This window comes from Oncorhynchus nerka, linkage group LG3 (genome assembly GCF_034236695.1).
Source record: "Oncorhynchus nerka isolate Pitt River linkage group LG3, Oner_Uvic_2.0, whole genome shotgun sequence".
In the NCBI taxonomy this organism is placed as follows: domain Eukaryota; kingdom Metazoa; phylum Chordata; class Actinopteri; order Salmoniformes; family Salmonidae; genus Oncorhynchus; species Oncorhynchus nerka.
The window spans coordinates 61,307,252-61,328,908 of NC_088398.1; the positions used below are offsets into that span (position 1 = coordinate 61,307,252).

Here is a 21,657-nt window from a genome sequence, read left to right on the forward strand (position 1 = left end):
AATATGAGCTGACTTGACATACTGACTCAGCTCCAGCCACTTTAATATTGGAAAAATTTATGTCAAAAATGTATCACTAGCCACTTTAAACAATGTCACTTAATATAATGTTTACATACCCTACATTACTCTTCTCATATGTATATACTGTACTCGATACCATCTACTGCATCTTGCCTATGCCGTTCTGTATCATCACTCATTCATATATCTTTATGTACATATTCTTCATCCCTTTACACTTGTGTGTATAAGGTAGTTGTTGTGAATTGTTAGGTTAGATTACTTGTTGGTTATTACTGCATTGTCGGAACTAGAAGCACAAGCATTTCGCTACACTCGCATTAACATCTGCTAACCATGTGTATGTGACAAATAAAATTTGATTTGACATCAAAGCAAAACTTAACATTAGCATATGGACACTCTTCTCCTACCTGTGGTGTTGGAAGAGGCTGGGAGGAGGATGCATCAACACCCTAGAAATATGTTTGTGGTGCAATCACTCATCAAAACGTTTTTGTGGGTGTTAAATGAGTGTATTGTCTTCAAGATTGATAAGGTAAGCAAATGCATGCATTCTCAAATGTAGCCCATACATGAATTATTTGTAACAATGACATGTTTCATTGCTTTAAACTAGTAGTAGCTAGCTCATCTTGATGATGTTATTACTTCTCTTGTTCTAGAGGCAACCAGTTACAAGTCAAAACACCTGATTGAGTCCTTCAATCGAACTGGGGACAGAGAAATGTGTGTGCACCAGACAGGTCCAGACTTCTTGCATGCATGACATTGAGATGTAAGTTGCATTCAAAAACATGCTGGCTTGTTTGGATGACCCAATTGCTGGATTGCTTGCCTTTAGTGCAACTACTGATGCACATAAATCTTTATATATTTCTAGGATTAATAATATATAATTATATTTTTTGTTAAAACTGGGCTGAAGTGCATTCTACTACGCTTTCATTCCATCACAACAATTTATTTGAAATACAAATGTTACATTTTGGGAATTGTGAAAAGTTCTTTAAGTAATGACGGTCATTTGCAGAGTGACCTTCAAATGTAATACATTACACAATGTTTGTATGGCAAAAAAGCATGATGATGTGTGTGTGTGCGTGTGTGCCGTCACCTAAAATAGTCTAAGATAGCTGAAGTGTGTCAGTGAATGTGAATATCTATTGATTTGCTCTTGTACTGTCTGAGACAGATCTGTGTTAATACCACGTTAGACAGTATCACACTCATGTTCTGAATTGGGTTTCATTTTGTTTATGTTTTAATTATTTCAGTTGTGTTATTTATCTTTTAAACTTCATTGGTTGAAATATATTGCTCAGTTATTACTTTGGCTCATGTAAATAATTCTGTAGTTGCCCCTTTAAACATGCTAAGGTCATCATCCCCATAGTGTTCACATTTCTCTCATGTAAATGTTGTAGCTACAAAAAAATATAAAATAAACAATTTTTGGGGGAAATATCCAGTCTTTGCCCTTTTCCTCATTACCATGCTGTCACGGATCCTCCAGGTACTGCTGCTCATTATGTTCACCCGTTCCAGAGGTCGACGTCACTGGCCTTCTAGGCTGCACTGAACTGTGTCATTACGCACACCTGGTTCCAATTTCTCATCGATTGTGTTTGTATAATTGTGCCCTTTGTTTCCCCATTGGGCTGTGGATTATTGTTCCCATGTCCGTTGGTCGTGTGAGTACCTGTGTTGTCTCAGCCTGTGCATTGGGTATTACGGGTCTCGTCCTGTGGCGTTCTACGAGGTTACCATCGCTATTTTGTTTGGGGACATCCCAGTGTTATGTATACGTGTTTGTTTTGGGTGTATTAAAAACCCAGATTATGTATTCCTGCGCCTGTCGCCAAATCCTTTATTCCAGCGTGACAGAATAATTGACCCGACAAATGGAGACAGCAGGGAATGCAGAGCTTGCGACCATTGTAGGGACAGTACAGCACCAAGAGGACTGTCTCTCCAGACTTGGGGTCGCCATGGACAGTGAGCGGGGAGCGGAATGTGCAGTCTCTCCAGTCTCCAGCACCATTTCCGGTACCAGTTCCCACACCACAACCTACCCCCATTCCATCAGAGCCGGTCTGTGGAATACCCCTATCCCTCCCGGAGAGCTTTGACGGCGCGCCAGAAAGATGCAAGGGGTTCCTTCTACAATGCGACCTGGACCTCGCTTGCTACGCCGAGGCTGTTTCCGGAAGAGACAGGGTTGCAAACATCATCTCGGCACTGACTGGACGGGCTCTGGACTGGGGTGCTGTCGTCTGGGAGATGGGTGGCCCTGAGGTTGAGTCCTAGGAGTGCTTCACCCTCCACTTCCGCTCGTAATTTGATCAGCCTGTGGAGGGCCGAGAGGGGGGTGAGCGTCTACTCCAACTACGGCAGGGAGCTAGGACCGCCTCGGAGGACCATCGTGGCTTCCACCGGATGGAAAGAGTTGGCTCTGGTCACCGTTTTCTGCAGCGGACTGTGGGAGGAGGTACAGCTGGAGTTAGCCTGTCATGATGACAACATGTCACTCGACCAGCTCATCAGCATGGCAATCCAGTTGGACAACCTCCTGCGGTCCTGAAGTAAACCTGCGCGGAATCCGGAGACCATGGCTACACCTGCTCTGTGGCCAGAGCCGATGGAGGTGGGCTCGGCACATTTGCCAGAGGCAGAGCATAGGAGAAGGAGGAATCTGGGCATCTGCGTCTATTGTGGGGAAAGGGGTAATTTCTCCCCGACCTGCTCTCTTATCCCCTAGGAGGCGAGGAGGTGACAAGCCAGGGAATTCTCCTGCACTAACCCAGGTGGGAGGCAAGGTCTCTCCTTGTCTATCAAATCAACCAGTGAGTTCTCTCGCCCTTCACTCCCGTTAGCTCTGATTGATTTTTTTTAGATGCATCCACTGCATTACACATCCCTTTGGTTCCCCTACAGTCACCCATTCTGGCTCGTACATCACATTACTGTTCCTGTTTCTTTGCTGACCCAGAAAAGTCTGGACTGTGTTCATCAAGTGGATTTACCGGAAGAGTACCAGGATCTGCACCTGGTTTTTTCAAAGACCTGCCTCCCCATAGCCCCTGGGACTATGCCACCTACCTGTTATCTGATGCAGCCCTCCCGAGAGGACATGTCTATTCCCTCTCCTATGCAGAGACCGAGGCCATGGAGACCAATGTACAGGAGAGTCTCCAGCAGAGTTTTATCCATCCCTCTAAGTCACCAGCCTCCTCAAGCTTATTTTTTGTTAACCTCTTCAACCTATGGGGACGCTATGTCATTATTGGATAAAAAGACGTGCCCGTTTTAAGCGCAATATTTTGTCACGAAAAGATGCTCGACTATGCATGTAATTGACAGCCTTGGAAAGACAAAACTCTGACGTTTCCAAAACTGCAAAGATATTATCTGTAAGCGCCCCAGAACTAATGCTACAGGCGAAACCAAGATGAAGTTTCATACAGGAAATACCCAATGTCTCCTTATATGGCTGTCAATGCGCCAGGAATGAGCCTGCCCTTTGTGTCGTTTCTCCAAGGTGTCTGCAGCATTGTGACGTGTTTGTAGGCATATCATTGGAAGATTGACCATAAGAGACTACATTTACCTGGTGTCCCGCCCGGTGTCCTGTGTCGAAATTATTGCGTAATCTGTAGGTCCATGCACGTTCCATTTCTTCAGAAGAGAAAGTCAACTGCCACAAAGGATTTTATCGTCGATAGATATGTGAAAAACACCTTGAGGATTGATTCTAAACATCGGTTTGCCATGTTTCTGTCGATATTATGGAGTTAATTTGGAAAAAAGTTCGCGTTTTAATGACTTTATATATATATATATTTTTTTTTACCCAAACGTGATGAACAAAACGGAGCGATTAGTCGACACAAATAATATTTTTTGTAAAAACGGAACATTTGCTATCTAACTGAGAGTCTCCTCATTGAAAACATCTGAAGTTCTTCAAAGGTAAATGATTTTATTTGAATCCTTTTCTGGTTTTTGTGAAAATGTTGCATGCTGAAAGACAGGCATAATCCTATGCTAGGCTATCAATACTGTTACACAAATGCTTGTTTAGCTATGGTTCAAAAGCATATTTTGAAAATCTGAGATGACAGTGTTGTTAACAAAAGGCTAAGCTTGAGAGCAAATAGATTAATTTCATTTCATTTGCGATTTTCATGAATAGTTAACGTTGTGTTATGCTAATGAGCTTGCGGATAGATTTACACAATCCTGGATACAGGTTTTTTTCGTAGCTAAACGTGACGCAGAAAACGGAGCGATTTGTCCTAAACAAACAATCTTTCAGGAAAAACTGAACATTTGCTATCTGAGAGTCTCCTCATTGAAAACATCCGAAGTTCTTCAAGGGTAAATGATTTTATTTGAATGCTTTTCTGGTTTTTGTGAAAATGTTGCCTGCTGAATGCTGAATGCTAACGCTAAATGCTACGCTAGGCTATCAATACTGTTACACAAATGCTTGTTTTGCAATGGTTGAGAAGCATATTTTGAAAATCTGAGATGACAGTGTTGTTAACAAAAGGCTAAGCTTGAGAGCAAATAGATTAATTTAATTTCATTTGCGATTTTCATGAATAGTTAACGTTGCGTTATGTTAATGAGCTTGAGGTTGAAGTCACGATACCGGATCCGGGATGGCTCGACGCAAGAAGTTAAGAAGATAGATAAGGGACTGCGCCCCTGCATTGATTATCGAACACTGAACAAGGCCACCATCAAGTTCAGCTATCCTTTACCCCTCATACTAACCATCGAACAAATGCAAGGGGGCGCAGTACTTCACGAAGCTGGACTTGAGGTGCGCCTACAATCTGGTGCAAATTTGTGCGGGCAATGAATGGAAGACTGCTTTTTCCGCAACCACGGTTCATTACGAGTATCTCGTAATGCCAGTTGTACTGTCTAATGCTCCTTCAGTCTTCCAGGCCTTCATCAACGAAGTGTTACAGGACATGCTGGGACAGGGCGTAGTGGTCTATATAGACAAGATTTTGGTCTATTCTGCTGACCACGTTCAGCATGTCTCGTTAGTCAGGTATGTGCCGAGAAGACTGTTGGAGCATGATCTATATGCTAAACAGAGAGATGGAGGACCAGCGCAGTCAGGTCATTGACCATCCCCAATTCCGTGAAAGCAGTACAGCGATTCCTTCGGTTCGCCAACTATTTTCGGAGGTTCATCCGGGGCTTCAGCACAGTGGTCGCACCTCTTACCTCCCTGCTGAGAGGAGGTCCCCAGCGGCTACGTTGGACGGCGGAGAGGGGGTTTGAGACGCTGAAGGCACGTTTCACCACTGCTCCCGTGTTGGCACATCCCGACCCCTCACTCCCCTTCATTGTCGAGGTGGATGCCTCCGAAGTAGGAGTCAGGGCCGTGTTATCACAGTGCACCGGAACCTCTCCAAAGCTGCAGCCCTGTGCGTTCTACTCCAAGCAGCTGAGCCCAGACCAGAGGAACTACGACATAGGGGACCGGGAACTCTTGGCGGTCAAGAAGGCTCTGAAGGCATAGAGGCACTGGTTTGAGGGGTCCAAACACCCTTTCCTGGTGTGGACGGACCACCGCAACCTGGAGTACATCAGGGCAGCAAAGAGGCTAAACCCGAGACAGGCCAGTTGGGCCCTATTCTTCACCAGGTTCCAATTCACGATTTCCTATAGGCCAGGCTCGAAGAATGTGAAGGTGGACGCCCCGTCTTACCTCTATGACACAGATGAGAGGCAAGGACAAGAGACCCCCATCATCCCTCTGTTCCGCATCATTGCGCCAGCGGTGTGGGACGTGGACGCCGACATATGGCAGGCCCTGCATACGGAACCCGCACCTTCAGTGCCCAGAGAACCGTGCCTAATTTCCCACAGGTGTGCCGGACCGCCTCCTTTCCTGGGCACACATGGCACCACCTCCCCTGACACTCCTGCGACCATCCCAGCCGTCTCCTCTCGGACCAGGAAATAACCGGGTTATGCAAACTCAACCAGGGGAGACCTTAAACAATGGGGTGCGTGGGGGTGTCCCATCCTGGGATAGGCGTACCGTCGCCTGCCTAATGGATAAGTACAGCTGGCCCACCTTGGCTAGGGACATCGTCTCTTCCTGCTCCATCTGTGCTCAGTCAAAGACACCCAGACACCTCCCATTTGGAACGCTCCTTCCCCTGCCGGTTCCACAATGACCCTGGACTCACCTCTCGGTGGACTCTGTCACTGACCTTCCCCCCTCCCAGGGGAACACCACCGTTCTCATCGTTGTGGACTGGTTTTCCAAAGCTTGTCGCTTCCTTCCTCTCCCTGGGCTCCCGTTGGCCATGCAAACCGCAGAGGCTCTTTTTATGCACGGCTTCCAGCACTACGGGATCCCGGAGGATATTGTGTCAGACCGTGACCCTCAGTTCACCTCATATGTATGGAAGGCATTCATGGAACGCCTGGGGGTCACGGTGAGTCTCACCTCCGGGTATCGTCCTCAAGCTAATGGGCAGGTGGAGAGGGTTAATCAGGAGGTGGGAAGGTTCCTGAGGTGTTACTGTCAGGATTGGCCACGGGGAGTGGGCAGACTTTCTACCTGGCGGAGAATTCCCTACCTTGGTGGAGAGGTAGGGAATTCTCTACCTTGGCGGAGAGGTCCTGGATTTGAGGCGTCGGGGGTGGGGGGCTGGGGTCTCCAGTACCTCATCGAATAGGAGGGGTACGGCCCAGAGGAGCGGTGCTGGGTTCCTGTGGTGGACATCCTGGATGCTTCGCTGACCAGGGATTTTCCGACCCGCACTCAGGGACGCAGTGCGGGTCGGTCCAGGCACCGACGGTGAGGGGGGTGGTTACTGTCACGGATCCCCCAGGTACAGCTGCTCATTCTGTTCACCAGTTACGGAGGTCGACGTCACTGAACTGTGTCATTACACACACCTGGTTCCAATTCCTCACTGATTGTATTTGTATAAATGCGCCCTTTGTTTCCCCATTGGGCTGTCGATTATTTTTCGCATGTCCGTTGGTCGTGTGAGTACCTTTGCGTTGTCTCAGCCTGTGCTGCGTGTTTTGTGCATTGTGTATTACAAGTCTCGTCCCGTGTCGTTCTACAAGGTTTACCATCGCTCTTTTGTTTGGGTACATCCCAGTGTTTTGTATATGTGTTTGTTTTGGGTGTATTAAAAACCCAGATGTACAGTGGGGCAAAAAAGGTATTTAGTCAGCCACCAATTGTGCAAGTTCTCCCACTTAAAAAGATGAGGCCTGTAATTTTCATCATAGGTACACACTACAACTATGGCAGACAAAATGAGGGAAAAAAATCCAGAAAATCACATTGTAGGATTTTTAATGAATTTATTTGCAAATTATGGTGGAAAATAAGTATTTGGTCACCTACAAACAAGCAAGATTTCTGGCTCTCACAGACCTGTAACTTCTTCTTTGAGAGGCTCCTCTGTCCTCCACTCGTTACCTGTATTAATGGCACCTATTTGAACTTGTTATCAGTATAAAAGACACCTGTCCACAACCAGGTGAATCCAGGTGAAAGCTATGATCCATTATTGATGTCACTTTTTAAACCCACTTCAATCAGTGTAGAAGAAAGTTTAAAGAAGGATTTTAAGCCTTGAGACGGGGAGATTGTGTATGCCATTCAGAGGGTGAATGGGCAAGACAAAATATTTAAGTGCCTTTGAACGGGGTATGGTAGTAGGTGCCATGTGCACCCGTTTGAGTGTGTCAAGAACTGTAGCGCTGCTGGGTTTTTCATGCTAAACAGTTTCCTGTGTGTATCAAGAATGGTCCACCACCCAAAGGACATCCAGCCAACTTAACACAACTGTGGGAAGCATTGGAGTCAACATGGGCCAGCATCCCTGTGGAATGCTTTCGACACCTTGTCCATGCCCTAACGAATTGAGGCTGTTCTGAGGGCAAAAGGGGGTGAAACTCATTATTATCCCAATGTTTTGTACACTCGGTGTAATTCAATTTGAACTCTACTGTGAACTCTACCATGCCATAGAGTAGCACTTAAATCAGAATATTGCTGTAGGATTCAGCTACAGGGCTAGGCATAGAGGTGGTTGAGAGAGCATATCCCACTTCTCCACCCTTCTCGAAGAGTGCACTTGCACACTTCTCGTCATGGATTTAAAAGCATAGGATGGGGCTGTAAGCATTGGCAGGAGGGAATTTGCAAGAAAGTGTGCAAGTGCACACTTTGGGAGAAGGGTGGAGAATCCAGATGCAACTCACATGGTAACATTACCTTTAGGTCAAAGTCATAATGGTACTCCCTATGATGAGAATCAGTACCAAGTAATGACTTGCAACCATAGAGTTTGATAATGTAGACATGATCTACCTCTATGCTTGCAACCTCCACCTCCTATCTTTCCAAGTAGTAGTAGACCTACCTAATATAGGATACCTTCTATTAGCTGGTTTAGATGAACTCCATGAGGATGAGCTCCTCCTACATGTGCTCACTACTCTGTGAAGATGCCAGACAGAGACAGGCAGGCAGACAGGACAGACAGGTGGACACACACACACAGCCAGTGTGAGAGCCAGGTCACAAAAAAAGAAACAAATGCAAAACAAAATTGTTTATAGTACATGCACACGCTAATGTGTACTCTAATGAAAAGCTTTCAGATAGTAGTGCCATAGCGCTCCCGAACCCAAGGCCATACAGCTCTGGAGTCATGAGAAGGGCCAGTAGTGCACTTCTTGAGAGTAACTTCAGTGCATCTTATCTTGCTTGCTGGCTGTGATATAAATTATATAACCATGCTAGTTAGCTAGATAATTGTTTTAATGCATGTTTTAAATGTGAAATTACAAGACACAAAAGGCACTTACCTAAGGGTGTTTCCCAATGGCCTCCTTGTTGTAAAGGTAACAATACCTAGCCGGGCTAGTCAGTCCCAGTGTGCTAGCTAGCTAGTAGCAACTAGCCACTGAGCCCATTTATCCGAAATGGAAAACTAACAAAACAAATCAAGCTTTTTTATACACTAGCTGGCAAGTTGGCGTAAAACGCTGTTGCCTCAGCATTGCCAGCTAGTTAGCTAGCTATCTAACATAGCTGTACTAGCCACAATTCAATGTCGTCTTGGTAAGAAACTCAAGTGTATATTTGGCCTTGCATTTTAGGCTTTTGTCCTGCTGAAAGGTGAATTTGTCTCCCAGTGTCTGTTGGAAAGACAACCAGGTTTTCCTTTAGGATTTCGCCTGTGCTTAGCTGTATTCCGTTTCTTTTTATCCCCAAAAACTCCCTAGTCCTTGCCGCAATGGGAGCTTACCCATAACATGATGCACCACCACCTTGCTTGAAAATATGAAGAGTGATACTCAGTGATATCTTGGATTTCCCCCAAACATAACGCTTTGTATTCAGGACAAAAAGTACATTTCTTTGCCACATATTTTGCAGTATTACTTAAGTGCCTTGTTGCAAAGAGGATGCATGTTTTGGAATATGTTTATTCTGTACAGGCGTCCTTCTTTTCACTCTGCCATGTAGGTTAGTATTGTGGAGTAACTACAATGTTGTTGATCCATCCTCAGTTCTCCTATCACAACCATTAAACTCTAACTGTTTTAAAATCTCCATTGGCCTCATGGTGAAATCCCTGAACAGTTTCCTTCCTCTGGAAATTGAGTTAGGAAGGACTACTGTATCTTTGTTGTGACTGGGTGTATTGATACACCATCCAAAGCCTAATTAATAACTTCACCATGCTCAAAGGAATATTCAGTGTCTGCTTTTGTATTATTATTATTTTTTTTACAGATCTACCAATTGGCGCACTTTTTTGCGAGCCATTGAAAAACCTCCCTGGTCTTTGTGGTTGAATCTGTGCTTGAAATTCACTACTTGATTGAGGGACCTTAAATATAATTGTATGTGTGGGGTACAGAGATGGGGTCGTCAATCAAAAATCATGTTAACCGCTATTATTGAACACAGAATGAGTCCATGCAAATTATGTGATTTTGTTAAGAACATTTTTACTCCTGAATTTATTTAGGCTTGCCATAACGGACTGGAATACTTATTGACTCAAGACATTTCAGATTTCAATTGTTTATTCATTTTGGTAGTATGCATACTGACAAACACCCTTTGTGTTCAGAAGACGGTTCTAACTACGGTAAATAAGAGGCAATGTAGCTGAGGTCAGGTGATGTGGGACTGAGGTATTATCGTCTGACGCCCCGGACTCCCCACGGCAGACCAGGCAGTGTGGAGGTTTAATAACTACTGTGTGACTGTTGGAACAATGAGCAGGCCCTCCTTTAGGGTTGACACAGCATTATAATCGCTACACATCACCAAGACTTACCCAACTGTGAAATATACTACAGAGAGAGGAAAAGAGGAAGGAATGGAGAGAGAAAGTGAGAAAGTATACTGTAGGTGTTCTAGGTGTGAACACAAAGGCATTTAATGCCAGAGAGAGAGAGATTAATGTGTAAGGATGTTTTAATTCAGGTAAGGTGCTTGAACATTAGCATAAACATGTGGTGTATCTCCTCTACCCTTAATATAATGGATGAACAGAGTTTAAACCAGAGCCAGAGGGACCAGAGTAATGTGTCTCTGTCTTCTTCTTAGTAAACTCTTACTTGTGGGTCACATCAGGATAGCAGTCAACTGGGAACTCAGTAATTCTTCAGACAAGCAGTGCTCCCTGAAATGCCAGAGTCAGCGGGAACCCAGACAGACACAGTTTAAAGGGTACACTGTACACGACAGCAGAAACAGCAAAGGTGCAGCATTAGCAACATCTACAGGTAACCCTACTCTTAGATTTGACAATTAAATAGAAAAAAAAAACAAAACAGAAGTTTCCGATATGGTCGCGGATGCCTATTCTAGATGAATAAATTGTTCATGTCTGCAGTTGAACTTTTCTGGCACGTCAAGTTACAATAGACTATATAAAGAATTGGGGAAAGTTGGACGAATAATTAATTTCTGGAGTTGTTCTGATCACAGCTGTAGTGTGATGTTGTCTGGCTGATTGCTGAGCAGCTGTGGATGCAGCTGTGAACCTCTCAGGCCTGCACCACAGATAAATCATCATCAACTACTACTGAATGACAACCCCAAGCTGCATGGGCTGAGGACATCTGAACATTGAGTGGGTGAGAGACTGCGGGAAGATTTCATAATGGGACATATCCATGCGCTTCATAGAACAAGCTGCATGGGCTGAGGACATCTGAACATTGAGTGGGTGAGAGACTGAGGGAAGATTTCATAATGGGACATATCCATGCGCTTCATAGAACAAGCTGCATGGGCTGAGGACATCTGAACATTGAGTGGGTGAGAGACTGAGGGAAGATTCCATAATGGGACATATCCATGCGCTTCATAGAACGGAGATGTATGAAAAGAACGTTGCTTCCAGAGGCAGTTTGGAACTCGAGGGTCCCGTTCCGTGAGCTTGTGTGGCCTACCACTTCGCAGCTGAGCGGTTGTTGCTCCTAGACGGTTTCACTTCACAATAATAGCACTTACAGTTGACCGGGGCAGCTCTAACAGGTCAGAAATTTGATGAACTGACTTGTTGGAAAGGTGGCATCCTATGACGGTGCCACCTTGAAAGTCACTGTGCTCTTCAGTATGGCCATTCTACTGCCAATGTTTGTCTATGGAGATTGCATGGCGGTGTGCTCGATTTTATACACCTGTCAGCAACGGGTGTGGCTGAAATAGCTGAATCCACTAATTTGAAGGGGTGTCCACATACTTTTGTATAAATAGTGTATATATAGTCTCTCACTGTAGCCCCACTTTCCCCCGGTCTCTCCCCCCTCTTTCCCCCGGTCTCTTCCCCTCTCTCTCAGCCCCAGGTGGCTTTGACCTCTACCCCTCTCTCCCCCTGTCTCTGACCATCCTCTCCCCCACTGACAGGTCCAGATTCTGGCCAAGCGTCAGTGACCTTTCCTCCCCCACACTAGGGTCGTGCTGTTCGTGGCCTTTACAGCAGGTTAGGAACAGACAGGGGGAGAGAGACCTTTACAGCAGGTTAGGAACAGACAGGGGGAGAGAGACCTTTACAGCAGGTTAGGAACAGACAGGGGGAGAGAGGCCTTTACAGCAGGTTAGGAACAGACAGGGGGAGAGAGGCCTTTACAGCAGGTTAGGAACAGACAGGCGGAGAGAGGCCTTTACAGCAGGTTAGGAACAGACAGGGGAGAGAGGCCTTTACAGCAGGTTAGGAACAGACAGGGGGAGAGAGGCCTTTACAGCAGGTTAGGAACAGACAGGGGGAGAGAGGCCTTTACAGCAGGTTAGGAACAGACAGGGGGAGAGAGGCCTTTACAGCAGGTTAGGAACAGACAGGGCAGGAGGAACAGACAGGCCTTTACAGCAGGTTAGGAACAGACAGGCGGAGAGAGGCCTTTACAGCAGGTTAGGAACAGACAGGGGGAGAGAGGCCTTTACAGCAGGTTAGGAACAGACAGGGGGAGAGAGGCCTTTACAGCAGGTTAGGAACAGACAGGGGGAGAGAGGAGAAGTACTTTATGGCAGAGAGGAATCATGTGGATATAGAGTACCATAAGAACATGATTTGAAATGTGTAAATACTAAGGCAGATTTTCTTCTGAGCGATAGATAAACACTATTAAGCAGTGGCATAGCCCTGTACCAGTTATGTTAGTGTCACCCCATGTCTCAGAGTTGAGGCAGACAGTGATAACCCTGAGCCACCACAGACAGACAGACAGACTGTCCAGGGATCAAACCCACGTCTGGCCAGCCTCAGCAGATGTAATCTCTGACAGCGAGTTGCCCTGTTCCCTGCCTCAGATCACAGCAGGAAATGGACCCCCTGACTATACTGCCCTATAAAAGGCAAAGTGCAGTATCTACAGTACATCAATTATTTTCTGACTTCAAATTCTTTTTCTGCCCAGACAGACAGCAATTTTTGGTACTTCTTGATATTCTAATTGTGTGGCTTGTTTGTCATCAGGAAAGTAAATACCACATGAATCAGATATTACACCTGGCCATTACAACAGATCAAAGATTTTTGTAAGGCAGTATAACGTTACTGGCCCCACGTACACATACAGTACATATGCATAAACACATAAAGGAGTGGGTTGGTAGCCAGGCAGAATTTAAAGAGGACCTTTTTCTGTTTTACAACCAAATCTCTATTATTGATGTAAATCACATGTTATCGAAGGGTCCAGACACCTTTTTTGTGATTTCACTTGTTTTTGAGAAACTTACCTCAAACATCAAATCACTTACTTATCCTCATTGTGTAGTATGGGCCCTGAAATATCATTAACAAAGGCCTAAATACACCCAAATGCATCCTTTTAGAAACGGCCACACTCTCAGTATAGTGATTTATTTTTTATTTTATTTCACCTTTATTTAACCAGGTAGGCTGATGCAGGTCTTTAGATGTTGTACACATGAAATTGTGTCATTCGGAACTTTATCCGCAACGTTATATTCCATTTTGGTGTGACTCGAGGGATACATCTCGGGCCATTCTACAGGTAACTGCCAAAATAAATGAAACACTTGAGTAAATGAGGGATACAAAGTATATTGAAAACAGGGGTTGCTTCCACACAGGAAGTTCCAGACATTTGTAGAATCTATGTCAAGGCCCAATGAAGCTGTTCTGGCTGCTTGTGGTGGTCCAACATCCTATTAAGACACTTTATGTTGGTGTTTCCTTTATTTTGGCAGTTACCTGTAGCAGCTACCTGTAGCAGCAGGCTACACAGAGAACGGAATAGCTGGTTAGGGGAAATGTCTCCAGCAATGTTCCCTCAAACTTTTTTCGCCACTGAGCAAATTTCAGGTCTGCAGAGCGCAAACTTCACTGAAGTTGGAGACTTATATCTCCCTCACTAACTTTAAGCATTAGCTATCTGAGCAGCTAACCGATCGTTACAGCTGTACATAGTCCATCTGTAAATAGCCCAACCAACCAACTACCTACCTCATCCCCATATTGTTTTTATTTACTTTTCCTCTCTTTTGCACACCAGTATTTCTACTTGCACATCATCATCTGCACATCTATCACTCCAGTGTTAATTTGCTAAATTGTAATTACTTCTCTACTATGGCCTATTTATTTCCTTACCTCCTTACTCCATTTAAACTCACTGTATATGGATTTTTCTATTGTTATTGACTGTACGTTTGTTTATCCCATGTATAACTCTGTTGTTGTTTTTGTCGCACTGCTTTGCTTTCTTGGCCAGGTCGCAGTTGTAATTGAGAACTTGTTCTCAACTGGCCTGCCTGGTTAAATAAAGGTGAAATAAAATAAAAAATAAATTAGAGCACATGTTTACTGTGAACACTGAGACCTGTACTAGCTTTAAGTTAGTTTTAACAGTGGTCAAGTAGGCTACTATGGACCATAATGTAGGCAGGGCTTGACATTAACCTGTTTATCCACTTGTCCTTTAGACAAGGAGGTGACTGAAAATGTTGTTTGATGCAAGAAACCACTTTACAAAATAAAATCCCTCATTATTCCCACACCATTATTGCAGAGAATCAGATCAATTATGCTACCCTCTGCCTATTGGCTACTTAGCTTATTCAAGCCTCTCTCAAAATACAACACTGAGACAAAAAAAACTATTTACCTGACATTTTCAAAGATGTCTAGAAATGCAAATGTTTTGTGCTCTTGTAGGAAGCAATCACTCCCCATTGCTAACTACAAATGATCAATAACTGGGCTAATTACTCACTAACTAGCAAAGGATATGAACATATTTACAAATGTGCACACGTCGCTAAATGTAGCTCTCACTTTGATCTCAAAACAAGCGCATTTCCTCACGATCGCTGATGCTGTAAAAACAGTCCAGTTCAAAGTAAATGGCACCGATCCATATATGGCAATCATCTATTTGCATATAGGCCTACTGCAGCTCTGATTGGTTATGGCACACTGGTCTGTGTAGATTACGGGTCTGAGTGGTGCCTGTCAATGCAATAGAATTCTACTCAGATGCCTTCTACAAAATCTCTTGCATAGTTTGTTTTCTTTCGGTATGTTGCATTGAAAGTGGCTAATATGGTGTTGATTCGATCACAGTTCCCGCAGTATAGGGACATGTTGATAGTGTTAACTAATGGGGAAAACTCAAGAAAGTTGAGCGGGCTGAGCGGCAGTCCCAGGGAGCTGTGCGCCAGCATGCAGCTAAGCGGGAACATGGTCTTAGCACAAAAGGGAATATAACGTTGCAGATGACACAATGTCATGTATACAACATGTAAAGACCTATATCATCATACTGAGAGTTTTGACAATTCTAAAAGGATGTCATGTTTGGAGGATACCCGAGAGAATGCCAAGAGTGTGCAAAGCTGTCATCAGGGCAAAGAGTGGCTACTTTGAAGAATCTCAAATCAACTCTTTGCCTTGATGACAGCTTTGCACACTCTTGGCATTCTCTCAGGTATCCTTCAAACATGACGTTTGGCATTGAGGCCAAGGAGTTCAATCTTGGTTTCACCAGACCAGTTTTGGCAAACTCCAAGCTGGCTGTCATGTGCCTTTTACTGAGAATTGGCTTCCGTCTGGCCACTCTACCATAAAGGTCTGATTGGTGGAGTGCTGCAGAAATGCTTGTCCTTTTAGAAGGTTCTCCCATTTCCACAGAGGAACTCTGGAGCTTTGTCAGAGTGACCATCGGGTTCTTGGTCACCTCCCTGACCAAGGCTCTTCTCCCCCGATTGCTCAGTTTGGCCAGGCACCCAGCTCTAGGAAGAGTCTTGCTGGTTCCAAACATCTTCCATATAAGAATGATGGAGGCCACTGTGTTCTTGGGAACCTTCAATGCAGCAGAATGTATTTGGTACCCTTCCTCAGATTTGTGCCTCGATCCAATCCTGTCTCAGAGCTCCAAGGACAATTCCTTCAACCTCATGTCTTAGTTTTTGCTCTGACATTCACTGTCAACTTTGGGGCCTTTCCAAATCATGTCCAATCAATTGAATTTACCACAGGTGGACTCCAATCAAGTTGTAGAAACATCTCAAGGATGATCAATGGAAACAGGATGCACATGAGCTCAATTTCGAGTCTCATAACAAAGGGTCTGTATACTTACTATGTAAATAAGGTATTTTTTCATATATTTTTTGATACATTTGCAAAATTGTCTAAAAAACAGTTTCACCTCATCATAATGGAGTATTTTGTGTAGATTGAGAAAACATTTGTATTATATACATTTTAGAATAAGGCTAATGTAACAACATGTGGAAAAAGTTAAGGGGTCTGAAAATCAAAAACTTGTCCTGTAGCCCCTTCCTGCAGTCAATGACCAACAGCACCCCCTTTGGCCTCATGGGTGGAATGTTACTGATATTTTCGATAATTGTATTATTAACAAAGGATTCCAATGTAAATCCAGTGTTTGTATGTCAAACAGCATAACCACAGAGCAGCATGGCCACGGTCAGCAGCATGACCACTGACAGCAGCATGGCCACTGACAGCAGCAAGGAAACTGATAGACAGCAGCATGGCCACTGACAGCAGCATGGCAACTGATAGACAGCAGCATGGCCACTGACAGCAGCATGGCAACTGATAGACAGCAGCATGGCAACTGATAGACAGCAGCATGGCCACTGACAGCAGCATGGCAACTGATAGACAGCAGCATGGCCACTGACAGCAGCATGGCAACTGATAGACAGCAGCATGGCCACAGACAGCAGCATGGCCACAGACAGCAGCATGGCCACAGACAGCAGCATGGCCACTGACAGCAGCATGACCACTGACAGCAGCATGGCCACTGACAGCAGCATGGCCACAGACAGCAGCATGGCCACAGACAGCAGCATGGCCACAGACAGCAGCATGACCACTGATAGCAGCATGACCACTGACAGCAGCATGGCCACAGACAGCAGCATGGCCACAGACAGCAGCATGACCACAGACAGCAGCATGACCACAGACAGCAGCATGACCACAGACAACAGCATGGCCACTGACAGCAGCATGGCCACTGACAGCAGCATGGCCACTGACAGCAGCATGGCCACTGACAGACAGCATGGCCACTGACAGACAGCAGTATAACCATGGACAGCAGCATGACCACAGACAGCAGCATGGCCACTGACAGCAGCATGGCCACTGACATCAGCATAACCATGGACAGAATCATGGCCACTGACAGACAGCAGCATAACCATGGACAGCAGCATAACCATGGACAGAATCATGGCCACTGATATCAGCACTGACAGACAGCAGCATAACCATGGACAGCATCATGGCCACAGACAGCAGCACTGACAGACAGCAGCACTGACAGACAGCAGCATGGCCACAGACAGACAGCAGCATGGCCAGACAGCAGGCTGAGACTACAGACAGATTCCTAACACTGGTGACAGCTGGAGGTAGAGCTGTCTCGAAAAGGAGAGCACCCCTCACTCTCTATCCACAAATTCCCAAACATAGTGTTTGTATAATACACTAATGCTCTTATGTGCAAAGAAAGAAAACCACAGGAGCAGGATATCATTTTTTGGGCCCAGCACCGGTGGTTACATTTGTGGTGCGCATATCACAAACACTCTTTATCTGTGTTGTTATATTTCACAGCCTCTGCCCTACCACAAATACATCATATCCCCTACCACACATACAAACACAGCCTCTCTCATATCACACACACATCCTCTCTCCCCTACTGGTCCACAGATCCAGCTGCAGCTTCAGTTAACAATCAGCACCACACAGCCAGAGCCCCTCACATTACATCTCATCTGAATGGCAGAGTGGGAGGGATACTACAAAGAAGGAGATGAGGAGGAGAGGAGACAGGAGAGAAGAAGGGATGAAGGAGGAATGACAGGAGGTAGATAATGAAGGATAGGGGATGACTTTGTGGCTTTGTGAAGATGCATGGAGCTCTGCCTATCTGCACTGCACCTATACTGCAGAATGACAAATAAAAGAGAGGGATGGAGAGGGGTTGAGGAAGGGAAGGAAGGAGGGGTGAGGGAGGTGAGATTTAGAGAGAGAAATGGGATGGGAGGGAGGGAGAAAAGATGAGGGAGAAAGAGACCTATCTGGATCCAGGTCAGTGAATAAAGCAGCTGTGGTTGAAACACCTGACACTCTTCATTGTGTAGTCAGACACCTTGGCCCGTACATAAACCATAAATAATCCCCCCTGCAGGCCAGGACTGGTGATATGTAGCCTACAGATGGGTCATTCCACCAATTCGGTGCCTTTTGAGAAGTGCAACTTGGTCTCAAAAAGTTTGATTTCACCTAATTTTAACATTCTGTCATAAAAAGCATGTGTTAAACTTAATAACAAAACATGTTTTCCCATCTCAAGAGGTTAAATAAAAAAAAGACTATTAAGTGACAAATAAAGTAACAGGGTTGACCGTAACATGGTTGACAGATTTCATCTTAACTCAGCCATAAATTCCCCTGTGCCGGAAGCTTGTTGTGTGCAACAGGGATGTGCAATTGAATTAAAAAATATATAGAAATAGTTAAATAGATAAAACTATTTTGGCCTGTCTATCTATGGGTAACAGGGTTGATATGTTCCACTTGACCCACTCAGTTTTCCAACAGTAAACACCAGCAAATGGCCAGCAAGAATAGAACCAGCTCACCTGCTTTTACGCTATGATTTGACTATTAGATGTTCAGTGTTGCTTTTGAAAAATGTTTAAAAAGGAATAGTTTCACCATATTCAAATGAGAGTTCAGTTCACATAACAGGGTTGAACGTAAAATAAGGGACAGACTAATCAGACTATTAAATTAATCCCTAATCACATTAAATTAAAAATGATATTCAGAAATAACATTTGTCAAAGCAAAAAAATAACTAGGGCTTTACAGTGATGGTGTGAAACGTTGAGAAATTTGGGGGTTATAATTTATTCATATTAAAAATATGATTTATTGAATTCCTACATTAAAGGGCACTTCATTTAATATAACAGGCTTTTAAAATTCCATATTGGTGCACAATTAATACTTAAAATATCAAAGGGACGCAAAAGGGACTAATTTCGTGGAAGGACCCAAATACTGATTCTCTATCAAACCTCATGTTTACTGCTAGGCTGTATTCATATCATACAGCTTCAGGAGATGATTCAGATTAATACAAAGATATACTGTAAGTACATGGAAAGAGAGGGGTGAGGGACTACTGAAATGGAGAGAGAGAATGAAAGTGCGGGGAGAGAGAGAGAGAGTAGAGAAAGGTGGACAGATCCAGTCAGAACAGAAGTCATGTGACTCACCGAGACATGTCCCGTCCATCTCTTCATAGCCCAGGCTACAGACACACTTCCCCAAAGGCACCAGCCAGTCACCGTCGGCGCCGCAGTACAGTTTGGGAGTGTCCCTCTCCTCGGCATGCTCCACACACGCCCCCCTGACCTCCACCAGGGAGGAGGAGTCGACCCGGGGCACGGTGTCAGGGAAGGAGGCCAGGTTCCTCAGGGTGAAGGGACACTTCTTATAGTACACCCTGACTGAGACCAGGGCGATGCACGCCCCAATGTCCTGGAACGCCAGGTAGAAACCCTTCCTGGAGATAGGACCCACTTCCCGAACCTATAGAAAACATTGTGGATCAATAAAGCTAACTGAATTGAACTTTATTAAATGGATGCTCACATGTATTTCCCAACAACATGTCCCTAGTATGCAGCGCCTAAACAATTGTCCCTTGTGGGATAAATCAAATAACATGGGCAGCATTCTGTTTCTGCTCTCTTGCCAACTCCTTATGGAATTACCATGCCAAACAATAGGAGTCGGCAAGAGGGCAGAAAAAGACTGGCACCCAGGCTACAAGTCACATATTATTGAATTGAGTTAATTGAGGTGATGGACCTCAGTGTTGAGCTTCAGAATGCGGTCTCCCAGGTCCATCTGGGTGAAGCTCTCGTCGGCTGCAATGGTGTCAATCTTGGTGTACTGGGCGGGTTTGAACTTGACCCCGTGGGACTCGTCTGTCTCATAGTAGAAAAGGTTGAATGTCTCCTTGCAGGTCCCAGATACCCAGGGGATGGAGTTACAGTCTCTCAGAGTGAACCGCAGCTCCACGTACACCTTGCAAAAATAATAAACAAAGTAAAGTAGCTAATGTTTTATTCAAAGCCACTTACAGGAAATGCAGTTGGTAGCGGCAGCTACTTACAGGAAACAGGAAATGCAGTTGGGGCGGCAGTGTAGCCTAGTGGTTAGAGTGTTGGACTAGTAACCGGAAGGTTGCAAGTTCAAACCCCTGAGCTGACAAGGTATAAATCTGTCGTTCTGCCCCTGAACAGGCAGTTAACCCACTGTTCCTAGGCCGTCATTGAAAATAAGAATTTGTTCTTAACTGACTTGCCTAGTTAAATAAAGGTAAAAAAATACAAATGTAAAAAAATATGTGGCCCATGCGGGAACTGAACCTGCAACCCAGGTGTTATCAGCACCATGTTCCAACCCATGCGCAGAACCCCTACACACCTTCTGTGCTGCCTGGCGGAAGATCCAATTGGAGCGTAGCCAGTTGTTCTGGTTGGGTTCCATCACGTGACACACCTGGAAGGTATGGATGGGACGGTTGTGTTCATCCATCTCTGTTATAGCATCCCACTGGAGAGGAGGAAGAGAGGTGAGGAAGAAAACAAAATGACTGTTAGTGAGCTGCTAAAGTACTATAGATACACTATACAGTATATACAAAAGCATGTGGAGACCCCTTTAAATCAGTGGATTTGGCTATTTCAGCCAAACCCGTTGCTGACAGGTGAATAAAATTCAGCACCAAGCTATACAATCTACATAAACTAACATTGGCAGTGGAATGGGATCTCTGAAGAGCACAGTGACTTTCAACGTGGCACTGTCAGAGGATGCCACCTTTCCAGTTCGTCAAATTTCTGCCCTGCTAGAGCTGACCCAGTCAACTGTAAGTGCTGTTACTGTGAAGTGGAAACGTCTAGGAGCAACAACGGCTCAGTCGTGAAGTGGTAGGCCACACAAGCTCACAGAACAGGACCACCGAGTGATAAAGCGTGCAGCGCATAAAAATTGTCTGTCCTCGGTTGCAACACTCACTACCGAGTTGCCTCTGGAAGCAACGTCAGCACAAGAACTGTTTGTGTGTTTCCATGGCCCGAGCAGCCGCACACATGCCTAAGATCACCATGCGCAGTGCCAAGCGTCGGCTGGAGTGGTGTAAAGCTCGCCACCATTGGACTCTGTGAGCAGTAGGAATACATTCTCTGGAGTGATGAATCATGCTTCACCATCTGGCGGTCCGACGGACGAATCTGGGTTTGGCGGATGCCAGGAGAACACTACCTGCCCGAATTCATAGTACCAACTGTAAAGTTTGGTGGAGGAGGAATAATGGTCTTGGGCTGTTTTTCATGGTTTGGGCTAGGCCCCTTAGTTCCAGTGAAAGGAAATCTTAACACTACAACATACAATGCCATTCTATATGATTCTGGGGGGGAAGGCCCTATCCTGTTTCAAAATAACAATGCCCCTGTGCACAAAGCGAGTACCATATAGAAATGGTTTGTCAACATCGGTGTGAAAG

The 21,657-nt window shown here is 45.0% G+C and overlaps 1 protein-coding gene across 1 annotated transcript in view; it reads right to left on the bottom strand.

The window, feature by feature from the left end:
* Positions 1 to 21,657, bottom strand: part of LOC115116502 (ephrin type-A receptor 6-like) — a 299,058-nt gene that overhangs the window by 156,841 nt on the left and 120,560 nt on the right. The window contains exons 3-5 of the mRNA XM_065014150.1: positions 20,577 to 20,705; positions 19,956 to 20,174; positions 19,358 to 19,673 (exon numbers count right to left, since the gene is read on the bottom strand). Of these exons, the coding sequence (XP_064870222.1) occupies positions 19,358 to 19,673; positions 19,956 to 20,174; positions 20,577 to 20,705 (664 nt within the window). The remainder of the gene's footprint in view (positions 1 to 19,357; positions 19,674 to 19,955; positions 20,175 to 20,576; positions 20,706 to 21,657) is intronic.